We start from the raw sequence: 16749 nt of genomic DNA, 5'->3' as shown, positions 1-16749 counted from the left end.
GCTATAGTTAAATTATCCTAAGCCTTGTTCCAATGTGTGCAGCATTGCATTTACTGTACATGTACAGCGGCTGTAGTCTGTAAATGGAGTCCTGTATTTCTATAGGTTGTATCAGCCCACACGTACGGCTGGATGCTTGAGTTATTATACAAGGTTGCACTCTATGATTAACTACCCTAGTCCCCATCATTTCAACCGTGACACATTTAGAAGGTGATTGGCATTGATTATATCTCCCTTAAGATGCAGGTACAGTACAGTTTCCCATACATACATATTATTTATGGCGGCCAAACCTACTTATTGTCTTGAACTATTCTGTTAATTTCAACGGATACCATTGGGACATATTCTGTACAATCATGTCCATGTGTTTATTGTACAGTATGAATAGTACCTTTACCTGCCGCTCATAGCACAAGGCATGTGGGAAATATTTGTTTATGTAATCTAAAGAATCTAACTTGTTTCAAATTCTTGTGTGGAACCAGACATGAGACCGGCCAAGAGGCCATCCCAACTGTCCAACGATATTTAGGCATACAAGGTCTACAGCAGGGAGGTTTGTCAGTTTTAAAGGTTTCAGGCAGGATTGCTAAAATGATGTACTGACCCTGTGTTAAGAGCACACCAGGGCACGAATGACAGAAGAGTTTGCTCTTTGTTAGACTTCCTGGGTTATACTGTAAAGTGTACAGAATTATTGTAAGGAATGAAAGTTGAGGATGGAGGACACTGGCTGAATGTGATTATTCAGTGTCCAACTTCCTTCATGCACCCATTTGAAAACGTGACTAGACTAGGTAAGGCAAATCTCTCCTAGCTTAGTCTGCCAAAGGCTAATAGCAGGCTAGTGGAATCATCCCCGATGAGGAATGTCTGTTCAGCAGTTGGAGCCAGCAGGTGTGTAGTTACTCAGCTCCCTGCGGATGGTGCTGAACGGCGACAGCTCCAGCTCGGTGGTGCACTCGTGTTCGTTATCGTCACTGGCGGTGGCCGAGGAGGGAGCGTGGTTACAGCAGCAGCAGCAGCAGCAGTCCAGGAAGGCTCTGCCCAGCGGGCGACACAGGAGAAGCAGCAGCGCAGGCGTCACGGCGGCCCGGCAGAAGAGCAGCAGCTGGGAGAGGAGATGGAGGACAGACATGGTGTGCTCAGGAACACCTGCCGCCATGTACGCCGAAACTATGTTGCAGATGTTCTCGGGCACCACGCACGCACCGTAGACGATCGCCAGCGCCACAACGGTGCAGTTCATCTGGCTCTCCAGTCGGATCTGCTTCTTGTTGCTGCGCACGCTGGCCTGCTCTGCGCGCCGGATCTTGCGCGCCGTCACCAAAGAGCACCCGATGGTGAAGAGGGTGGGGAGGCAAAAGTAGCAGCCGAAGCACCACCACAGCCGAGCGCCCTCGTAGGTCAAGCCCAGCACGTAGAGCATGTCGGGAAGTGAGGTGGATATCCTGATAATACAGCGTTCAACAGGAGGCTCGTCCGGGACTCCTGTGTCCTCCACCACCAGCTGTCTGATGAGGAGCTCTGGGAGGGCCAGCAGGAGAGCGCCGATCCAGATGACGGCTAGCTTAGCAGTGGTGGAGGTGCAGTTCTCGATCATCTCGTAGTACATCTGGACATTGGTGGCCGCACGGAAGCGGTCGATGCACAGAGCGCACAGAGTGAAGGTGGTTACGCCGAGAGAGGCCACCTGAGGGAACAGACAAAGACAAATTCATACAACAACCATTCATCAGAATCAACGTCCTTTTAGTCGTTGTGCACAATGAATGTACAGGTCTTGGTGGCTTGCAGAGGCTTTACTCGATTGAATCGATGCGCCTTAAGAATGCTGTTTATATCTTAAACAGGACTGTCGGGGAGAATAATAGAGAGCAAAGTGATCCAGAGAGCCAATATTCTAACAATAGTCTAATACTGGAGACAATCTAGTATTATTTGTATCTTCTAGGATTTTATTCGTTTACTTATATTCTCTTATTAATGTCTGTGTTTTTATTTGACCATTCCTGTGTTTCATTTATTCTCTTAGTTAACCACTTTGGTCAACGTTTTTTAAATGTGCTCTATAAATAAACTTGACTATAATCACTTCAACTGACAAATTGAGCATGCCGAGGTTGTCAGGTCCCCCGTCTTAAATGAATAAAATAATTACAAGGAACAGACAAAATGATCTCCTGTGTAATAAAATGTTACTGACAGCATCGTGCAGAATCTTAAGGGAGGGCTGCCGGTGAAGTAAACAAGTACCGGTAGATTCCTTCACATCAAATGCAAACAAAGGCCTTTCTGCGAGTTGTCAGGTCGCCCAACACACCACGTAAAAATAAACGGCAGGGCACACAGGAGTGGCGTTGGCCTTTCGGGTGCACCTGACACTGGTGTAATTACAAGCAGTGCAGCAACAGAAGCACAATGGCAGGCTGTAAGCTGCTCACTGTGTAGCATCCCTGAATGTGTGTGTGTGTGCGTGTGAGAGAGAGAAGAGAAAGCAGACAAACAGAAACCACACACACACAGCGAGCGAGTGACAGGGTGGATTAAAAGCACTGCACTCACTCATTCCTGTGTTTTCACACCTCCTGTTCAACGAGGCTCACTAATTAACACACTTCCAAAAACATTCCACTGTTGTCCTGCTAATGCTTCACTCAAAACCTTCATGCTATCAAACTAATTGCCTCCACATTCTCAATGAAGAACTATCTGCAAATTGTGAGGGAGCTCACAACATTTCTCAGCACCAGAAAGCATCTGTTGGATTATCAGTCATTCTGGCAGAGTGCAAAACATTTCTCTGCAGCTGGAGTGTGTGTGTGTGTGTGTGTGTGACATGTGTGTGTGTGTGACATGTGTGTGTGTGTGTGTGCGCATGAACCAGTTTTTTCAATGGTTTTGCCTCCAGCACCAAAATCTGCCAGAACAGCCGCTGATTCCCCCCCCCCCCCAATCCTCCGTCCTATCTCACGTTGCTTACCTTTTCTCCCTTATCTCTCCTCTTTTTTACTCTCCTTTAGCTCCTCACCCTCTGTCCCCCCCACCCCCCCTTATACATCCCTCCTTCCTTTCCTCCGTTCATATCAAATTTAATTACAACAGCCATCTTTCCAGATGGCCCCAGTGAGCCACGGGTTTAGTGCTCCAAACACATACTGTCTGGACAGATACAGATGTACACACTGCAACATGTTCTGTGTAGCTTGGCCTCACACACAGACACACACACAGACCCTCTGACAGGGTAAGTGGGGTCGATAAACATACTCCAGCACTATGGACAGTAGCTGTTATCAATGTGTATTACATGCCATTACGCCACAATCTTGTAGCCGTCATTGTCGTTAATTGTTTGGAAAGTTAGCCAAAGCGATAACAATTATTATTCATTAGCTTTTCAAGCGATGCATTTTATTTTTTTTTTTCAGAGCAACTTGGAGAAGACTTAAGCCAAGCATATTTATGTTAGTGGTGTATTCACACTCTAATCAGATTAAGCCCTCAGGTGATTTGGGCAGGTGTCAACATATTGAGTGCACTTTGCAGATGTTGCCATCTTACACTCCGTGCTTTGGAAAGTCAGGCACCAAAAATCGAACAAATGCAGGAGACTGTGCAGCAGTCTTGAAAAGGTAATTTATAAAGAGCTATGAGTCAATCATGCTCATGTTAAGTTAAAGGGTTTGTTTTCGTTTTGATTGCACGAGTGACAGAAATCTTGTAAGACAACCGTCTAAAACAAAGCCTAAATTAGATCATACATTAATGAAGGCATTAATGCATGTAGGCATTGCAGTAAACAGTCATTTTTGTCACTCTCTGACATGTCGTAAACATTGAATTGTTTACGCCATAGAGTTTCAAATGGCCCGTTATACTGCTGGTACCTTGACCTAGAGAAAAATATCAGAATCCAATCCAATTGTGTTTTGTGCAACAACCATGAAGTGTCAGCCTGGAGCCGTTATGGCACTCACGTTTAAACAGGAGTTTGACAGCATCAGCTCATCTCCATCATGAATAAAACACAAACCTGCTGATGCCGACACACGGCAATTCTCCTCACTTCATTGTCGTGACTCATCCGTTGGCGTATATAAACCAATTGAAATCAGTGAAATTGCTCTCTATTTATTTCTCCACTCCACTCCACAGCTAACACACCATAACACTGCATGTTAGGAATACATTTCTGTGATTTAATGGAGAACAATGAGGTGTTTGTGACAGCTGGTTCTTATCAGTAGAGTGGCGTTGCATCCCTAGGAAATACAATAGTTTTCTATTTTATAATAGCATTTAAACATGCATCATATTACGCATCTACTTGTGCATCTCCCCTGTACACCTGCACTAGAGGGGAGATATGAGAGAGAGAGAGAGAGAGAGAGAGAGAGAGAGAGAGAGAGAGAGAGAGAGAGAGAGAGAGAGAGAGAGAGAGAGAGAGAGAGAGAGAGAGAGAGAGAGAGAGAGAGAGAGAGAGAGAGAGAGAGAGAGAGAGAGAGAGAGAGAGAGAGAGAGAGAGAGAGAGACAGTCAGTCAGTCAGTCAGTCAGTCAGTCAGTCAGTCAGTCAGTCAGTCAGTCAGTCAGTCAGTCAGTCAGTCAGTCAGTCAGTCAGTCAGTCAGTCAGTCAGTCAGTCAGTCAGTCATGGTAGGGTGATGAAGCTGTGTTTGTGGAAGGGGGTTATGCAAATGAGGGACAGAGAAACGGGGACAGAAGAAAGGATGAGGAAAAAGAGTGGGAGAAAGAAAGGAATGAGTGAACGGGAGACAACAGCAAGGGAACACATCAGTGAGTTAGAGAGAGTCCGATGTGACAGGAAGAGAGAAATAAGCCAACATCTTCAGAATGATTAACAATGTTAATGTGGCATTTCTTGCAAAAAGTAGCCCTGACCCCGTCATGTTCCATTTAGTTGCTGGCATGATGATAGGCATGCTTGCCTCAGGGTGGAAAAGATGATTCTAAAAATAATGTATACATTTTTCCAGAGTGATTTTTTTTTATTAAGTTATACGAGTTGGATGAGAAGATACCACTCTCATGTTTGTAAACTGAATACAAGGCAGCTTAGCTTAGCAGTAGCTTACTTATTATAACAGGTCACATCTCATTTCTTGTTCTGGTGTTATTAGTGTACAATTACTTTTGGACATAGCCAGGCTAACTGCTTCTCCCTGTTTCCTGTCTATATGCTAAGCTAAGCTAACCGGCTGCTGGCTGTAGCTTTACATAGGAGAGAGTGGTATCGATCATCTCATCTAACTCTCAGCAAATATGTGTATTTCTCAAAATGTGGGAGTATGCCCTTACTATAGTTGTGTGAATTATCTGTGTTGTCATTAAAACTATTTTTTGACACCCTCAATTCAAACCAACTCATAAAATGATAATAAATGCTTGTGAAGTACCATTTTTCCCCTTGATGTTATAGATTTCTTCTCAACCTTGGACTTCAAGGGGGGAAAAAAAAGGAACATAAAAAGGCTTTTCATCTACAACACATGTCTGGCCGTCTATCTGCACAGCAGGTGAGAGAGACATTTCCCCGTGTGCTGCTTTTAATAACGGCCCATTAACTTCCTGATTAAAGGTCCCGTGAGCTGGTGGCACAAAGACCCCGTGTTATTAATTGGGTTTTAACAAGGACTGGTGGAGCCTGGGCGGCCATACTGTGACTATACAGCCACTGTTAGGGGTAATGGGTGTTATCAGGTGATGAATGTGGAGACACAAAAACAACACACACACACACATATAGTCGTATAACAACGAGCCATCGAGACAAAGGGTTATTCCAGCTGCGGTCCTATTTCTAGGTTGAGTGTGTGACCCAGTGCAGGCTCCAGCAGACCATAACTCTAACCAGAGAGACCCTGCCACTGACAGCCACCATCCGTCTTAACAGCTGGGCTGTGTGTCTGGGAGAGACAGGACACTGATGTATGTGAGCTTACATGCACAGTTACAAGTATGCGCATGTCTGTTCGCGTCCACTGTTCATGCAGAATTATTGAAATTTGTATTTCATTGTGGGCGTGTGCATATGAAGTGTGGTTGGTGGATACGTATGTGTGAGTGAGTGTGTGTGTGTGTGTGTGCGGGATTATGGCAAACCGACACATGGATAAATCCTTCGTTGTGGGCTGAAAAAGATTTTTCTGTGATTATGTCAGAGCAAAAAGCCCATATCTCTCTTTGTTACACTATGTTTTGTATTGTATTGTATTCTGTTCTAGTCTGGCAAAAACATTCTCAACACATGTTCCACGTGTGTGTCCTAAGTTTTCCACAAAGCTTTTTGGCTTTTTGACTGACAACAGGATGGAACAGCTAGCCTGGCTCTTTCCAAAGGCAACACAATTCACCTCCCAGCACCTCCGAAGCTCAATAATTAACACATTATATATCTGTAATCTCTACAGAAACCATCGTGCAAGCGTCAAGGTGTGGTTTTTCGGAGATAATGTGATGCGCTGAAACTTCCTGGGGTCTTGTTGTCACCGGGAGGTTGCCAGGCAACCAGCTGGGGACGACTGTGTGATGTGATCGAAAGCTCCACAATGGACCTTGTGCTAAATTTGTCTAGTGTTTCCAAAGTAAAGATCAGACTTTCAGTCAATTGTATTGTATTCCATGAACAAAAGGAACAGTCTCTACCAGCCGGTTAACTGAGATCCATAGAATTCACCAATAAGTAGGGCGAGCGCTCATAAATCATCATCTTTCTTGCTTCAATTAAATTAATAGCAACCATCCATTACAGTGTTCAAACTCTATTCTGCGGCTTTCTGCCTTTTTAAAGTCTTTAACAGTGTGTCTGAGGGAGTTTCTCCTGCACAATACATTTCTCTTCCATTCAATTATATCCTGACCTGTGGCAGATTTCCCCCAGACATTTCAAAATTCATTCCGCTCTCAGTTGTACAGCAGCTGCTGAAAACACCCACAAGTGTTATCTTCTCTTCTATTGTGTTCTGTTAAGGTTGGCCACCGGCCGGCCTGTTCCGTGTCGATCTGAAACTGATACGCAGTCCATACTCATTTCCCCAACATACCTAATTCATAATGGTAATCATCCAATGAATGTTTCATATTTACGTGGATAATTACCAATTTGGTTAATTGCATCCAACAGCAAGCCTAATCTTTGCTCCGTGCTGTTGTGTGGTCTTGTCTCATCGTTCAAAACACAATATCTACTCAGCCATGGACAAAAAAGCTGACTGAATAGCCTCACCATTATGTAGAGACACTAATTATATACCCTGACACATTTACATATCTTCCAATTAACTATCATTCGCATGTCTGATAGACGGGCGGAGGAACGGAGAGGGCATGAGACCGTATGTGTTTGTGCACTTGCTCTGTGTTGATGTGTTACTGTGGTGTCTATGCTGTAACTGTTTGTGTGCATTCAGCGTTTTACCACAAATGTATGCGTGCCAAAATGCTCCCATACTGTATGTAAGTGGGTGTGAGTGTGTCTTCCCCCGAGGCTTGCTTCTAATCACAGATAGCTGATGCAGACAGAGAGAGAGAGAGAGAGGGAGAGAGGGAGAGGGAGGCGGTGATCAGTAGAGAGAAGGCCATCCCACCCATCTGGTGGATCAGCACACCCTGACTTTGTGCATGTGTGTGTGTGTTTGTGTACAGGCTAGATATATAGACAGACGTGTGAAAGGATGTATATAAGTGTACATGGTGAGAGAGAGACTGGATCTTTTTTCAACCACTTTCTTGATACAAGAAGGAGGTGATAGTGATAGTGACAGTAATTCTATCTGGTGGTTAGGAAAGTTATAGTTTTGGAATATGTGAACACCAGAAAGAAAACAGTGTTTAGACGTTGGCTCTCCTGGTCCTGTGAAATGGCCATACATTCCTGGATGTTACACAACCAATGCAGAGTGACCGCATTTGTATTTCTGATTACAAACTTGAAAGCCTGTGTGTGTGTGTGTGAGAGAGTTGGAACAGTGAATGTGTCAAGTTGATGTATGTCCTGCCATTAACACCGATTTCAATGGGTCTACCTCCGGCCCTCTGTGGCTCCATGCAGCCCCCCCCCCCCCCCTCTCTCTCTCTCTCTCCTTCTCCCAATCTATGGCTCTCTCACTTTCCTCAGCCGCTTTCATTCTCTGCTTCAACAGTCCGTTTCTGTCTCTCTGCCTGCTGAAGCCCACTGTACCTCGGCAAAGTCCGCCATTAGTTTTAGACTACAGGGCAGTGAACATTACAGTAAGCCAGATGTGTACGAAGTGCACAAACTAAAGGAGTCCCCAGACAGTTAATACGGTAATGTATTACAGAAAAGAATAACGCACAAGAGAAAATGTTTGCGATAACATTATTTTTCCTACACCGGGGACATATATCATGACCAAAGAAAACATTTTGCACATACTATCAATGAGCAAAGGCATTATTCTTCACACTTTATAGCATGACAGTGACATGGCAGGACTATTAGTGGAATTACCAATAAACCACTAAGGAGACAATGAGTCAGTAGAGAGTCACCAGATTTATGTCCCATGATGGGGATTTGCAATTAGCTGTTAATCAGGTTTGAAAAAAAAGGTGTGCTGTGAACACAGCCATCTCTGTCCACTAATGGGCATAGTCATTAATAATTGAGAGACATGCATGATAACCATATGAATAGGGTTTTACATAGCTGACGTAAAGCAATTAAATTCTCCACATTGCATTATGTATCACATATTCATACTTTAAGACTGACATCTACACGTTCTATGTATCATTTATACACAGACGTTTTCAGGAACCATATTGTTCAACATTTGCAGTGTATGTGTCATTAACTACCATCATCATTATGTTCTTTTGAACACTTATGTTTTTATGCTGTAGTAAACTCAAACTATATAATAAAGAGCAATGTTGCATTCAAAAAAAGATCCATAATTTGTATTACTATGAAAGCACATCATTCTATTCTTGCCTTTTTAGACAGTGATTCGTAAGCATCTCTTTATTTCGGGGTAATGAGACAGAAATCCCTGCGTTTACAGCAGCACAGTTCTGAATGAACCTTGACAAATGACTCGTTCCCCCCTCTGGCTTATAAAATGCTTACTGCACTGGTTATTTGTTACTTCAGCCTACTTTCAGGTCTTATTCCAATCAACTGCCAGGTGCAAAAACCTAATTATTGCCCATTAGTTTTGCCTGAATTTGCTGCTCTGTGCATCACTACCTCGAGAGGTCGTCTGCAACGACGGCAGCATGAAACAGGAGCGTGTCGTAAATGATGCAGACGGGCTGTAACCCACATCTTTAATTTGTGCAGCATTCTTACAATTTTACTGTCCCGTTTTGTCACATCTCACACCTGTAATTGCTTAATCTCTGAGGTTTGGACGATTACATGCTCTACTAAACACTGAATAAAACAAGGTTTACTGAAAAGGCAGCACGATGGGAAGCCGCTCTCCTGGGGGACGGTGATGCCTTATCTATGCCATCTTCTGATTATGCATGCATGGACACGTGAAGTTAGGTTTCACGTTTGTGTGAGAGTGTTTGTGTGTACATCCAAGCATGTGTGTCTTTATTTCAGGGCAAATGTTGATATTCCCCATGGCTGAATTTGGGTTAAGTGAAGAATAAAGTCACTCATGGGGTGACCGTGTGTGTGTGTGTGTGTGTGTGTGTGTGTGCGCGCTTCTCTGAATGTTCCACAGGGAGAGAGTGAACCCCAGGCTGCATTACTCGCAGCCTGTTTTGACACATGCCCGCGCACACACACACACACACACACACACACACACACACACACACATTGAAGGCGCTGTAAACACGGTCAGGCCCCAGTGCACACGTCCTGATAGATCTTCACTATAGAACACACATGCACATGCAGTAATAAATGCACGGAGACAAGTGAACACCACCCCACCACAAACACACTGCATTAAGAATAGCCATCGGTCCATGTAAGTATGTTATTAAAGTTACTAAATAATATCCCGTAGACGTTGGGCAGCTCATATACAATAACACAATAAGAGGGAGGGGCTCCGTCTCTCTCTCTCCCCCAATCATTCAAACAAACCGTGTGCACTCACCAGGTGTTTGCAAAAGAAATGGCAAATGAGATGTACTACGGTAAGTGGTCAGTGAGGACAAAACCTGGCAAGCAAGATTGCAGAAAAGAAGAGACGAAGGTGCAAATGCAAGCAATTTCTAACTGATAGTAATTTGGAATCATATACAGCTGAATAGCTCCACCCCACTTTGATGTGAATATGAGCAGACTTAAGGTTGTGACTCCAAAGCATACTCATGTTTCTAGTTGTGACCTATTTTCTTGCTGAACTATGAGTGGTATCATTCCTTACCTGTATTTCAAAAGAACAGAGAAAAGGACTGGATTTGGTGAAAGTCTCTTTCACGCTAAAATAAATATTAACATACGATGCAGCTCCAGAAGCTGCTCTTCACATCTGTCCGTAATTAGAAGCTATGGGAGCTTCACATTTTGTGAAACTCAAAAGCTCAACAACCCCAAATTAATCAGGCATGGACATTTTTGCATCAAACCTGATTGGAAGATAATAACATGGTTCACCGGCTCATATTATCACTTCATTATGTGACAGCCTCCCTCCCCGGTCTGCCGGCTCTGTGGTCTCCGGAGGGCGTCACCTGTTCTGGCTCACTGCCCGGCTCTCTCCCCTGACATCTAGTCTCTTCTGAGTTTGATTACATTTGCTGTCCTCTTTTCCCCCCCGCCGCACAGCACACCCCTCACTTACTCATGCACCTAAGATGCCACCCGTACTGTAAGTGCATTGCTTCCAATTTGGTTAGATGTTTAATTCATGTTGTATTTGGGTTAACCCCCCCCCCAAAGAAAATCCTTAAAACCCTTAAAAACCATGTGTGCTGCCTCCCCTCTTTGTCCCTCAGCCAGGTTGTGACAATGGCTACACGAGCCCATGAGCTGGAAACCCCTGTTTCATACAAAAGACTATTCACCTTGCTGGTGAATCTGACACTGGTGTAATTACACAAAGGGAAAGGTATCGGCATGGTGTAAAAAAACAACAACAATCTTAGCTTCCATCCATTTCTCATGAACTGAACCAACAGAATAAAGACAAGGACGAGGAGAGAGTGTATGTGTGTGTGTGAGCAGGAATATGGGTTACCTATAAAACGTTCCATCAACTGTAGTGAAACAGGAGTGTTTTTGTTTAAGTCAGACTGAATGGGAGATAGTATGTTGTCTACACACCTTGAGGGCCAGGTGAGGCTCTCTCTCTAGCAGGTGTACAACAATTGACAAACAGAGTCTCCTTGTTATTGGCTGAGGCGACATCCTATAGCCATGCCTGTGTTCTCTCTGGCCAGTCAGGGCTTAAAACCTGAAACTCACCTCTTTAAGTCAATTTACTCAGGTAAAGTGTGAAACTTATTTTTCAAACCCCAATGTTGATCAGGTGGATGGTGTGTAAATGGCACTGATTGAGCCGTATTAATCATCTGTCATCCCTGCAGATGACAATGCTGCCTGTATGCATTGCTTCAAAACTCCACTACGATATGAAATAATTGTCTCCGAGATATCCAGAGAAGAATATACAAATCTAGAATGAATTTACCTCCACATAGGGCACCACTTTGCAGGTGAATTCCCCCAGCAGCCAGGACTTTGTCAGTTCATGAAAGACCACCATGGGCAGGCAGAACAAGATGAGCACAAAATCCCAGACAGCCAAATTGGCCAGCAGCGAGTTGGAGATGCTCTTCATGTAATAGTTCTGGCACACGATGCACAGGATGGCAATGTTGCCGGCTATCCCCACCAGGAAAATAACCCCGGAGACGCACGTGATGGCGTAAGCGCCGTACGTCTCACTTGTCACCGGGTAAAAGGGGTTCTTGATCTCGTCCCCGAAATCCTGCGAGCTGGGAGGGGTGATCGGCGTGGCGTCCCAGGGGTTCTCCTCCCTGAAAGTGAAGAACTCGGTCCTCCTGGTGAAGAGGTCAAAGGGCAGGTCGGTGGAGGTGAGGGCCACCGGCTTGGGGATGGGTTCCCACGGCGACGCATGAGACAGAGCCAAAACCCCCAAGCTTTTGTTCAGCCGGCTTCTCCCCCTCTTGGAGGCTTTCTTCTGCTCGTCTTTTGTGCCCCTCTTGTGCCTGTCGCCGTCCTCGGGCCCCCCTCCTCCGTCTCCCCGGCCCATTGAGGAGGGCTTAGCCGCATTGTAGTGTCCACCTGCTGGCGTCCCCGTACTACTAAGAGCGCCATTCAACTTTATCCTCTTATTGTGGTGGCGCGTCGGGTCCCAACGTGAGACGGCGTTGGGATCCTCCACGGGTGTCACGGTCCTGCTGAAGTCGCGCTTGTTGTGTCCAATTCGCCTCGTTTCTCCTGCCATCACCCTCTTCCAGGGATGAGTGGAGTTAAGGGGCCCTCGTATAATTGCCCGGTGCGCCTGCAGCTCCGCCGAGGACGCACCTGTGGCGTGCCCCGACGAGAGCGCGCGGTCCCAGGCTTTGTTTTGACGGCTCTCCCGTGGAGACCCGTGGAAAGTCCTCGCAGAGTATGCGAGGACTTTGCTGTCCTCTTTAGCTCGTACTTCTCCATTGTTTCTCAGAGATAACAATACGTGCGCGTGGGCTAACAACACAAATAACGCCCGAGGCGGCAGAATCTGCATGGTCCAGGAATGGTTGAGCGCAGATTTAATTCTCACAAATGCATCTTCATACCTCTGTGGCAGCGCGGGGAATATACTGCTCCATTCAGTCAACACCCATGTTGTTAACGGCACAGTGGGGAGCTCACGGTTTCAAGGAATACAGCTCCATTCATTAGGTGAGCTCTGCAAACTTGTAAGTTATATCCCGACGCCTTGTCTTGCCACTATGCAGTAATCTCCAAATAGCCGCCTCACTCCCAGGGGTCACTCCCGTTTCCAAAGTCTTGACATTACCGAGCAGGACAGCGAATCAGAGTCCCGATCCAGAGAGAAAGAAGCAACGAGAGGTGGAGAGGGTATCGCTGCATGTCCACGCACACAATCCGCACCTCATCCAGGTTCCAGCTGTGGGTAAACGGCAGCTCGAGAGAAACGTCTCCTTCTCGCTCTGTATGTCAGTGCGTTAGTTTGGTGGGTTGGGTCGGCTGGTAGCAGCAGCAGCGTCAATGCGGTGCAGTCCGGGTAAAGCCCCCCTAGGTTGTGATGCACGGGAGTGGAGAGAGAGAGAGACAGAGAGGGGAAAGAGGAGGGGTTGAAATCGCTCCGTTTCTCGTCCCTTCCTCCTCTGCGTCCAGTGCCTTCCTCCTCTGCTTTCTCGAGGAGGGTAGGACCGAGCGCTGGAAGAAAATGGTCTCCCCTGGCGGCTAACCTCGATCTGTCACTCCTCATCCATCACGGAGCATCCAGCAGCCCCCGAGCAGACTACGGCTACAGCCCCCCCCCCCCCCCCCCCCCCAGCCACGCCCGACAGACGTGCTAATAAATACATTTTATTTTTGTGCCGCACTTGCACAACATTAAACAGATGGCATTTAATCTTCCTCTCTTTGTAGTTTAAAAGCGAATATGAATAAAAAAAGGAGTGAGTGACAGTTGCACTTGTTCTAAACGAAAGTCAACTCTCAAAATATATTTATTCTTCTCTAAAAAGGATGCTTGAGGTCATTTATTAAGCCTTTCAAACAGACCATGACCTATACGTGTTGTAGGCTTTATTAAGAGGCTCTATGAAGTACACCTGCAGACTTGCAAAGGTTGTCTGAAATGTGACTGAGAGGAAACATTCGTGGGTGGGTTGAAGTATAATTATTGTAGTGTACTCTGACCTCTTGCTGTGACAATGCACTTAAACTTGACTTGACCCTGTGTCTGCATCTCTCAGTGTCTTACTGTCATTCCTCCAGTTTGATATAATGAAACTAGTACATTTCAATCTAGAGCAGGGATTGCGCCCTGCTGTATTTCGTACATTCTGGAAATCGTGGAAATATTGTTGAGTAAAGATGTAATAACACCACGTGTGGACAAATGTTTAAGATTGAAAGCTAAAAGTAATGGATAAGCAATTTAAATAATAATCTTAAAGTAAAGGAAATGATGGAATAGCTTGAATATTAAATGGTAAAAAATAAGGTTCGAAGACCTTAAATAAATAAAATCAAATGATAAATGGCAGCTATACCAGTGGTTCTAAAGATTTTTAGTCAAGCACACCCTCACAGCCCTGTTAGATCAAGGACCCCTTCATGAAAACCAGCATATCCAAGGAAATGTGTCTATAACAACCACAACCCATGCTGTATGTCCAGTAGCTCAATCAATAATTCAAGACTCCCTAGACTAAATGAAATGAGCACTATATGTCTCAAGTGTTCTAAGTACTGCTCCAAGTAAACAGTTCACACTGCTGGAGCTTCAGACCACATACTGCAGACAGTCTGAACCATGTGGGGGAAAGATATTCACACACAACATGAATGTGCACAGACACACACACGCACATCTATGCAAACATGCATAGAAATGGACGTATATGCAGGTGTACGCAAACACACGGTTGTATAAACATGCAAATACTTACATATTTGTGTGCATGCTTGTTGTCCAAAAACATACGAAGGTACTGAGAGAGACAGAGAGAGAGGAGAGAGTGAATTGGCAGACTTAGCGGACATCTAGCTGGTGACCTTCTACATCAAACAGGTGATTGGAGCCAATTCATACCAGGCAGACAGACACACACACACACACACACACACACACACACACACACACACACACACACTCACAGCCAAGTTTCACTAGGGGGGAGAATACTGAAGATAGATAACTGGAGCTGTTCCTGCCAATATCTTCATCTGACCTGGATTCAATCTAAAAGAAAGAAGTTCTACATGTAAAGTTTTGATGAGCCCTAGATGAGTATGGATGGGGAGTATTTTGCATGTTAACTTTTCTTTGCAGAGTGCATGCGTCATGTCATGCATGGTTAATTTCGAATGAATGGAAACAGTTGATTTTTTCCCCCTTTGATATCAAAATGAGACCTTTACATGCGAGCCAATCCCGGCAAAGCTACTCACATGTTCAGCATCCATTGGGCTTCACAGGTTAAATCCTTCAAATTACACTGCGTATCTGACCTTGAAAAAATAGCACCACAGCAACTTACGCTACCATTTTAATCAGCTGTAAGGCACGGGGCAACACTCCACATGTAATTACCATGTCGATTGTGTGTGTGGTCCGTGGAGACTCTGCTAGTTGGCGTGTGTGTGGGTGGAGATAAAGAGGAGAGGTTCTCTCGCAGATGTACTCATGCATGGAAACACTCAACGATTCAGACACAGAGGGACATCAAGGGCACACACCATGCATGGACTCACATGAAACTCAAATAGTGAGTACACACAGCAGGACACACACGCACACACACATACACACAGTGAACGTCTGGAGTTTAGTAGGGCATGCAGGCGGCAAAAATAACATTTTAGCACCATGAAGATTTCATGGATTTCACTGTATATGGGCTGTGTGGAATATAAATTATACACACATGCGCATACACACACACACACACACACACACACACACACACACACACACACACACACACACACAACTCTATGAATGGTTGATAATCAGAGACACACACACACACACACAGACAGGGGCTAAACAAAACAGACAACAGATCCCAAAAAACACAAGCCTACAGCTGCATAGAGGCTTCCGTGAATTATATAGAAGCAGTCAGTTAGATTAAATGTGATTACAGTGTGGGAGGCTCCAGTGGGGAAACAGTTTTCATACTTTCACTCATCTAAATTATTTACACTTCTACCTCCCCACGGTTGTCTGTAAAAGTTTATTTTTCTAAATAAATCAATACAAAGGGCGGATATTGTGTTAATCAGCTAGCCTGTAGCTGCAATTTGTAAGACCGCGTTACTGTGAAATCGTCCCGATGAACTATCAGGATCAGTGGGAGAGTCTTTCACTGACACAATTGGGATTTCATAGCTATTAAACTGCTTTGTTTTTTGCTTCTCAATGAGATTTATGTTTCTGTCGTTCCACTTCTCTCTGTCCAATATCAATTCACCGCGAGGCTTTTATCCCGCTGCTCACAGTCTCATATACAATGGGCTGTTGTTCTGAGAGCTTTTCACCGATCCCCGTTGTTATCCTTTAAGCTTCAACCCTTTACGATGAATTACCGTCCAATAATGTCGGCACATCTTCAGGAGGCTCTCAGTGGTGATGTCTGTTTACCAGGCTGTGGCAACATGGTAAACACATGACTCAGAGTGGCTCAGCACATGCCATTGTATGGCAATGGCGCCATCTGGTGCTGTGGGAAGTAGTAGCAGGAACACTGAAAGGTTCTCTGAAATCCTATATTATATTCGCCTGATCTCACTATTATGGTAGAAAAACTCTCAAGTTAGAGGCTGATTTCTTTTCTAATGAAGTGAAACTTTAAGGTACTTGGTTTTCCTCTAATTTGGTCTTCTTTACTTTACTCCTCCTTTTGTCTCTCTCAATGTTTTTTTGTCCACACCTTTCCTTGAGTCTTGCCTTCCTCGCATCTCTTGCACATACCTTTTGGCAGGAGCCCATTTTCCAAAATCTATCCTAATGTCTTTGTTATCTGTTATTGGCTTTAACTTCATCCCGCCTTTCAGCCTATTTGATTACCCTCCTGTTGCCCT

The 16749-nt window shown here is 44.9% G+C and overlaps 1 protein-coding gene across 1 annotated transcript; it reads right to left on the bottom strand.

Annotated features, from left to right (window-relative positions):
* Positions 1-380: 380 nt before the first annotated feature.
* gpr37b (G protein-coupled receptor 37b) lies at positions 381-12851 on the bottom strand. The gene is made up of 2 exons (XM_076111830.1): positions 11648-12851; positions 381-1699 (listed from the first exon to the last, which is right to left on the bottom strand). Exons 1-2 carry the CDS (start codon positions 12707-12709, stop codon positions 884-886), a joined length of 1878 nt encoding a protein of 625 aa, XP_075967945.1. The 5' UTR covers positions 12710-12851; the 3' UTR covers positions 381-883.
* Between the last annotated feature and the right edge of the window lie 3898 nt (positions 12852-16749).

The sequence above is a fragment of the Anarhichas minor genome, unplaced genomic scaffold (assembly GCF_050575085.1).
Source record: "Anarhichas minor isolate MPS153535 unplaced genomic scaffold, ASM5057508v1 ptg000045l, whole genome shotgun sequence".
In the NCBI taxonomy this organism is placed as follows: domain Eukaryota; kingdom Metazoa; phylum Chordata; class Actinopteri; order Perciformes; family Anarhichadidae; genus Anarhichas; species Anarhichas minor.
The sequence above is the reverse complement of the archived record's forward strand: the minus strand, read 5'-3'. Positions and strand labels throughout refer to the sequence as shown.